This window comes from Tetrao urogallus (assembly GCF_951394365.1).
Source record: "Tetrao urogallus genome assembly, chromosome: 1".
In the NCBI taxonomy this organism is placed as follows: domain Eukaryota; kingdom Metazoa; phylum Chordata; class Aves; order Galliformes; family Phasianidae; genus Tetrao; species Tetrao urogallus.
In genome coordinates this window covers 106,107,833-106,115,763 of record NC_136813.1, presented here as the reverse complement: position 1 = coordinate 106,115,763, position 7,931 = coordinate 106,107,833, and the positions used below count along the sequence as shown (strand labels likewise).

General features: G+C 46.5%; 1 protein-coding gene across 1 annotated transcript; it reads left to right on the top strand.

The window, feature by feature from the left end:
• Positions 1 to 931: 931 nt before the first annotated feature.
• NECTIN3 (nectin cell adhesion molecule 3) lies at positions 932 to 7,931 on the top strand (the record flags this gene model as incomplete). Its single annotated transcript, XM_079549666.1, is given in 8 exon segments — positions 932 to 992; positions 2,379 to 2,720; positions 3,922 to 3,984; positions 4,100 to 4,199; positions 4,405 to 4,525; positions 7,436 to 7,688; positions 7,691 to 7,870; positions 7,873 to 7,931. Coding segments are annotated over 8 exon segments (1,179 nt in total).

The following is a 7,931-nucleotide window of genomic DNA, read 5'->3' as shown; positions in this document are numbered from 1 at the left end:
TTGTGAGATAGGCGTAAAGGCAAATCCAGAACAAATTCATCAAGCGCAGAGGGCACTCTTCTGCAATTACAACCAGAAACTAGCATGGTGCTTGGTCTCACTGCTGGCTTACTGTGTGGCTAAGAGCTGTGAGGCTGGACAGTGAAATCCTTGCACGCTCGTCCCCAAGCACAACCCTATCACACTGCTGGCTTTAGGTTTCTGGAATTGCATTGGATACAGACACGCTTGGGGAGGGGAATCTACAGCCAAACCTGCCCTCTGCAGGCTTCTTTCATAATGCAGCTTGTGTTCTTGGATTTGGTTTGCAGGTTGGAGTGAAGCAGTGGAGTTTCTGGATGTCTCTATGCTGTCTCCGTGATGGAGGAGCATCCATCTCCTTTTCTTGATGGTGAGTCCTTGCTGCTGGATGAGTGGCACTAAGTTGATTTCTTTGGCGACCATGGGGTTGGCTCCCAGCATGGTGCTCAGTGAGCTGCTGGGCAGTGACCCACGTGTAGTGCCTCTCAAAACTTCTTCCCAGAAAAAAACTGGGAGCTGCTGGTACCCTCTTTTCTTCTCCCTCAGGCCACCAGCCACCTGCATTTACTCAGTAGAGTTACACCTGGCAAGGCACAAGCCCTTATGATGGCACCCTGAACTTACTAGGGTGGCTCTGACAGGCCTGCAAGGAAACCCAAGCATTCCTGCTCTATTTTTAGGGAGTTTTAGTTATTTCCAAGCCTGAGAGCCCTTGCAGTCTGGGGAATAAATCTGTGTAGAGTGACAGTGAGCAGCAGGAATGGCATTAATTAATGATTGACCAGGTAGTAGGAAGTGAAAGAAAGTCTGATTGGTCTCCTGGAAGACTTTTGAAAAAGGCGCCCAAGCTGAGGGCCAGCCTCCAAAGTGGTGAGAAGTGGCAAGTTCGGGATACACACTCAGCACTACAATGTCTCTGCTGCTCTGCCTACTGCTGCTCTGCCAGAGCTGCTGGCTGGAGGCTGCCAGGGGTGAGTAGGAATGCCTTTCCCCGTAGAGCCTTTCTGGAGCATGAGCAGCCTTCCTAGCTCAGGGGCTAAGCTGAACTCCTTAGCTCCACGGCCTTGCATTTCCAATTCATGTCTCTGAGCAGTGCATGTTTCTTTTGGGACAGGCTGGGGCAGGGAGGGTAGTCTCCTGGCTATGGGTCACTCCCTGCCCTTTCATAGATGCTAACATGGGGGGCACAGGGATGTTCTCTGGAACAAAAGCTGTTTTACTGGGGTTTTACAGGACACCCCAGAGCTGTTTGGGGCAAAGAGGGATTATTTTGGCAGCAGTGGAATATGGGCAGAGAGGTGACTGAGGCAGGAGGGATAGCACCTCTGTCTCATGCCCAGCTTCAGGATGGGTGGTGGCCCTAGAGGGGCCACATATAGGGACCACACACAGGGAGTGAATAGATGATTCAGATCTCAACTTCTTGTTTTTTTTTTCTAAGACACCTTGCCCAAAATGCATGAATGAGGAAACCCAAATGCATAGAATTATAGAATATCCTGAGTTGAAAGGGACCCATAAGGATCCTTGAGTCTAACATTTGTCTCCACACAGGACCACCCCAAGTCCAAATCCTTTGTCTGAGAGCAGTGTCCAAATGCTTCATGAACTCCAGCAGTTTGAGGCTATGCCCACTGCCCTGGGCAGCCAGTTCAATGTCCACCGCCCTCTGGTGCAGACCCTGTCCCTAACTCCCAGCTGTCCTCCCCTGACGCAGCTCCATGCTGTTCCCTCAGGCCCTGTTGTTGTCACACAGAGCAGAGCTCAGGGCTGCCCCTCTGCTCCCCTCTTGAGGGGCTGCAGGCTGCCATGAGGCCTCCCCACAGCCTTCTGGGCTGAACCAACCAGGGGCCCTCACCCACTCCTCCTATGTCTTGCCCTCCTGACTCTTCACCATCTTTTTAGCCCTCCTTTGGACATTGCCTATTACTACACTGTGGCACCCATAGTTGCATGCAATGCTCTAGGTGAGGCCGCACATCCTGATGCACTCCAGGGTACAGTTGGTATTCCTGGCTGCCAGAGTATACTGTTCACTCATGTTAATTTGCTGCTGAACCCCAGGTTCAGGGCTATGTACGGCAGGGCTCATGCTGAAGTCCTTCATTGGTGCATCTTCCTTTCAGTTGATCCCATATCTTTTTCTCCTCACCAAAGCACTGCTTCATGGCTAGGAAATGCATGCCATAGATAGCCACTTGCAAACAAAGGTTTCCAAGAATCTCCGAGCAGCCTTTGTGGACTCTCATTGGAGTTTCAGCACTCTGCAAGACAGGGTGCTTCAAGGGACTACAACTTTTCCCAGGTAAATTGTGTTTTTTCTCTGCCTCTGATTTTGTGTTCTGGTTTGTTTCTAGGTTTGGAGGAAGCAGTGAAGTGTGAAAACATCACTGAAGCAAGCCTCGGTGAAGAGGCAAATTTCTCTTGCAACTTCTTACTCCCAATGGATGTCTTACAAGTCACTTGGCAGAAGATAAATGGATCTTCCTTCCAGAACATAGCCACTTACAGCCAAGCCTATGGGCTGCGACTGATAGGATCGTTTCAGAAGAAGGCACGTTTCATTAGAGCAGCCCTGAACACCTCAGCCATCACTCTGCAAAATCTCACATTTGAGGATGTGTCCTGTTACAGATGCATCTTCAATGCGTTTCCTCGTGGCTCTTTCAGCAGCGAAGATATATGCCTCAACATCCAGAGTAAGTTTTCCACTAGCAGCTTCTCACTTTCTGGCATGCAGCACAGGTGTGGTGGAGTCAGAGGGCAGGTGAATTGTTATCCCCTCCATCCAAAGCAATTTGCTACACAGCAGCATCTGCTCAGTGGATATTCTCCAGAATCACCACACCTGTCTATAGAGCTAGTGAAGGTAAAGAAGCCAGGGGATGCATTTGGATAAGAACACTAGTACAGAAAGCTGACCTGTCCAGCTTTGACCTCTAACTCCCCTGAGTGTAATAAATGTCTTCTCTCACTAATTTCTGAGCTAACAGGGGAATTTGAATACCATTTGGCTACCAAAGCTTTCCTCACTGCTGTCAGCTCAGCAACAGGAAGGTCTCCTCCAGCATCACCCAGTTGGTTGATGCAGGCCTGGACAAGTCCCTCAAGATACACCACATCCAAAACCCAAATGGGACACTGACAGCGGCAAACAGATGCACCTTCTATGTTAGGTGAATCTACGCCTTGGCTTGTTTCTTTGACTACCCACAGAGAAGGAAAATGAAGTCATTTCAGCTCACAATAAAAAGTCAAGGCTGAGTTTGCATGGAGAAGCACAGCTTGAAGCAGGGAGTGCTTTAGAAATCAGTAGTGACATTGCTAGCCAGCTCCAGGGAAACAAAAATATAACCATATTGTGTGCGAGTGCCCACTGTTTGGCTGCTGTCTGGATAAGCACTGGCATGTGCAGTTGTAGTAGTGCAACTTGTCTCAAAGAGTCTGATCTTATTAGAGATCTTTTCTGAGAGTGCAGACCTTATGTGGGATGAAGATTTCTTAATTTGAAAACATATAGAAGACTCCTTCCTATAGTACTTCTGTGGCTGCATGATGTGTGTGTATGTAGGTGTGTATTATTTACATAGGAATCACAGAATTGCAGAGGTTGGAAGAGACCTCCAGAGATCATCGAGTCCAACCCCCCTGCCAAAGCAGGCTTCTCACATCAGGTTGCACAGGTGAACATATTTACATGCATCTCTGAATGATTCTGTTTATACATAATCACTTATTTAGGGATGATATTCTCCAGCATTATCCCCATCTGGAGTGTACTAGCAGAGTAGGCCCTCACTGTTGAATACTGGGGAGCATCTTTCACAAAGAGGGTCTTATAGGAGGACACCTCTCAGGAATGGTGAAAATCTTCCCTAATTATAAAACTTCTTTTTACAGAACGTGGAAACACAGACAAACCAGAAGTCAAAATGTTGGATTTGATTTCCCCTGATACAAGAGGTATTTCTCGTATTTATTTAAAAATAAAATGATTAATGTTTCAGTTTAGTCACAACCTCTGAAGAGGACAGAAGGAACATACTGACACTCCTCCATGCTTTGTGTCTCTTTATAGGTATTCAGAAGAGAATAGGCCTTGTGGTGTTCTGCATAGTTGCTCTCTTAGCAGTCTTGATACTTCTCATCATGGGGCTAATGATGAGAAAAAGGAGAAAGTAAGAGTGATTTTCATTTTCTTGTGAAGGACATGGCTTACCTGTGTTCACACTGCAATTTGCCTTTCTCTTTCCTGTTGGTGTTTTTATATGCTTGCACTGGAAACTCACCCATTTGGAAACACTAGTTTTAAAGCAATAAGATTCAATCTAAATGCTAGATTTATGAGTACTATGTGATGAGTTGGTGTTTTTTTTTTTTCAGACTGCAGAAACAGAGAGCACACAGCACACCTGAAAAGGAGAAAGGCTTACAGCAGGATGTAAGTGAGCAATTTGAAAGCCTGAACATGCTGAAGGACCAAGACAGTGCTTGTCAAAATAAGGTAATGCCAATGCCCAGCACTTACAGCAATTCTTCAAATCTTTCAGAAGTCTTGGACAATTATTGAGAGGAATATGACAAAAAATCTTATTCAAGATAGAATCATAGAATGGCTTGGGTTGAAAGTGTTCTTAAAGACCATCCAGTTCCACCACCCTGTCATGGGCAGGGTCACTACCCACTAGACCAAGTTGCCCAGCATCTCATCCAACCCAGCCTTGAATGATTCCAGGGATGGGACATCACTTCTCTGGGCAACCTGTTCCAGTGTCTCTCCACCTTCACAATGAAAAATTTACCCCTAATATCTCATCTAAATCTCTCTTTTAGTTTAAAACCATTCCTTCTTGTCCTATCAATATCTATACATGTAAAAAGTTTACTTCCCTCCTTTTATAATATTCATTTAATTTGGAAGGCCTCAATGAGGTATTGCTGGAGCCTTCTCTTCTCCAGACTGAACAAGCCCAGCTCCCTCAGCCTGTCCTCACAGGAGAGGTGCTGGAGCCCTCTGTTAATCTTCATGGCCCTCATCTGGATCCTTTCTAAAAGCTCAATTCTTACCTGTGTTGGGGGCCTCAAACATGGATACTGGAGCTTCACAAGGACAGAGTAGAGGGGGATAAGCACCTTCTTTCTGCTGAATACCCTTCTTTTGCAGCCCTGAATATTGTTGGACTTCAGGGATACAAGCACACACTGCTGTCTCATGTTAAGTCTTTAGTTTACCAGGACTCCTAAGTCCTTCTCAGCAAGGCTACTTTCAAGGAGTTCTCCCACTCTGTATACATATCTGGGATTGTCCTGACCCATAATGTAACACCTTGCATTTTGTTGAATCTCATTAGGTTTACATAGGCCCAGCTTTTGAGTTTGTCCCTTTGGATGGCATCCTTCCTCTGTACATATTAACTACACCACACAGCTTGGTGTCATCTGCAAATGTGCTGAGGGTGTGCTCAATCCCATCATCTATGTTATTGATAAAGATGTTAAAGAGCACCAGTCGCAAGACAGGCCCTTGGGAGAAGGCACCCATCACCGGCCTCCACCTGGACATAGAGTGATTGACCGCAACTCTCTGGCTAGGGTCACCCAACCAAGTCTTTACTTGCCTAATAATCCACCCTTCAAATTCTTATCTCTCCAATTTAGAGATAAGGATGTGTTGCAGAACCATGTCAAAGGCCTTGCACAAGTCCAGGCAGATGAAATCCTTTGTCTATTGATGCTGTCATTCCAACATAGAAGGCCACCTGATTGGTCAGGTATGATCTGCCCTTGGTGAAGCTGTGATGTCTCAGATCACCTCCATGTCTCACACGCACCTTAACATCTTTTCTCGGAGGATCTGCTTCATGATCTTCCCAGTCACAGACATGAAGCTCACCAACCTGTAGTTGCTGGGCCTTCCTTTCCACCTTTCTTGAATATGGGAGTGATGTTTCTCTTTTTCCAGTCACCAGGAACTTCACCTGACAGCTATGACTTTTCAAACATGATGAAGAGTGGCTTGGCAACAACATCAGTCATCTCCCTTAGGACCCTGGGATGCATGTCCTCTAGCCTCATAAACTTGTACACATTCAGTTTCATGAGGTGGCCTTGGACTTGTTCTGCTGGGGTCCACTTGTGTGGCACTTTCTGTAGGGCTGTCATGCTAGCTATTTGAGTGTGAAAGCCAGGATAAGCCCTCACTGTCAAATCTCCACTGCTCCAGATAGCTGCAGGGTAGGCGACAGCATACGTGCCCCAGCTATGCTCTAGCAGTGCTGGGGAGTGCCTGGAGCTTGAAGGAGGAACGTTGGCCTGCAGTTAAATGGAAAGGCAGATGAGGTACTGGAAATGCCCAGCTGTGTGGATGGGATGTCCCTTCTGGACAAAGGTGATGCAGCACTGCACAGCTCAGGCTCTGTGACTGGCAGTCTTAGATTCTTTCCCAGAAAGGTTTGTCCTGCCTTGCTGCTCACACAGGCATCAGGGTCTACTGGAGGGCTGGTGGCATCCACAGAAACAACTGGTGAGCGACTGTGGCTGCTCTTTGGCCCCATTAGTCACTTCTCTTTGATTTCCTATGGGTTTCCTCTTCTTTCAAGCTCTTGCTAGTCCTGTTGTCACAGACTGATTATGATAGAGCTCTGGTTTTAGCAATAATTTAGGTTTTAAGAATACTTTCATGACAAATCACAGGGTTAGATAGCATTACTTAATCATAAGCCAATTTAACAATGATTCAATGGAGCTTACTACAGTCAAATACAGTGACTTAAAGGTTTGAGAATGATAAAGTTCATCTGAAATTTAGAGGCAGAGTATTCTGAGGGGAGGTTTCTAAACTCATTTGGGTGAATTACTTAGCATCCCTTTCATCATCTCTCAGTAAATAATGAGATCTGTTCCAAAAGGAATTCCACTTTTTCAGTGTTGAATCTCAAAAATAATCTATGCTGAGAGGTGTCCCAGCTCTAGGGGAGATCAAAGATCTTAGCAAACTGAGGTCCTCGAGAGCTCAAGGGGCTCTTTGCTTAGGAAACCCTTAACAGCAGGACCTTGAGATAATTGACCTCAGTCAGAAAACTTTCTGTTCTGGCCACAATTAAGATGAGGCAATCTTGGAATTTTCTCCCAGTTGTGCAGTTCCAGTGTTCCCAGGTTGCACAGTTCTGCTACCTCTCAGATCAGGCTGCAATTCAAGGAGCAGCAGTTCCAGGTATGTTCAGGGAGCGCCTGAGCATCTCAATGCACTATGCTTGAGCAAAAGCAAAATTGTGCCAGTGGCTTACGCTGAGATCGCAGAGTAGTGGCACCACCACACCAGTGCTATGAACAGGAGCCCTTCTGTTTTCTTGTCCTCAAGATAATGGTCATGTTATTGTCGTTAAGTATTGTGCTGACTTTTTTACAGAGGCAGACACCAGGATCTTCAGTTCGCAAAAGGCCACTAAATCTGAGGAGAAATCTGGAAGAGAACGAAGGAAGAGAAACCTGGAAGAGAAACAAGAGGCTCGTTTTTTCAGAGGAAGCTGACAGCCAAGACAGTACCATCCACAACATAACTGTGAAGGAGTTCACTGAGTTGTGCAATAATGAGCTGGGCTGCACACTCATGAAGGACGACACTGAGACAGAGGCATGTGAGGAGTTTGAATTACACTCTGCCATGGCTACTCCTTGGCCCAGTACAGGAGAGTAATCAGCCCATCAAAGCCCTGTCTCCACAAGTCCAGAGGAGCACTGAGGGCTTCACACAGGTGGGGAATTCAGGCTAAGGGCTCAGAGGAGGGGACAGCCTATACCGGCTCTCCTGCTGTCTCAGCAGTCCTACAGTCCCAGAGTTCAAGTGTGCATCCTGTCAAGATAAGCCACCACTGGAGCACCTTTTGAACTTAAGGGTCACTGTTTTATGA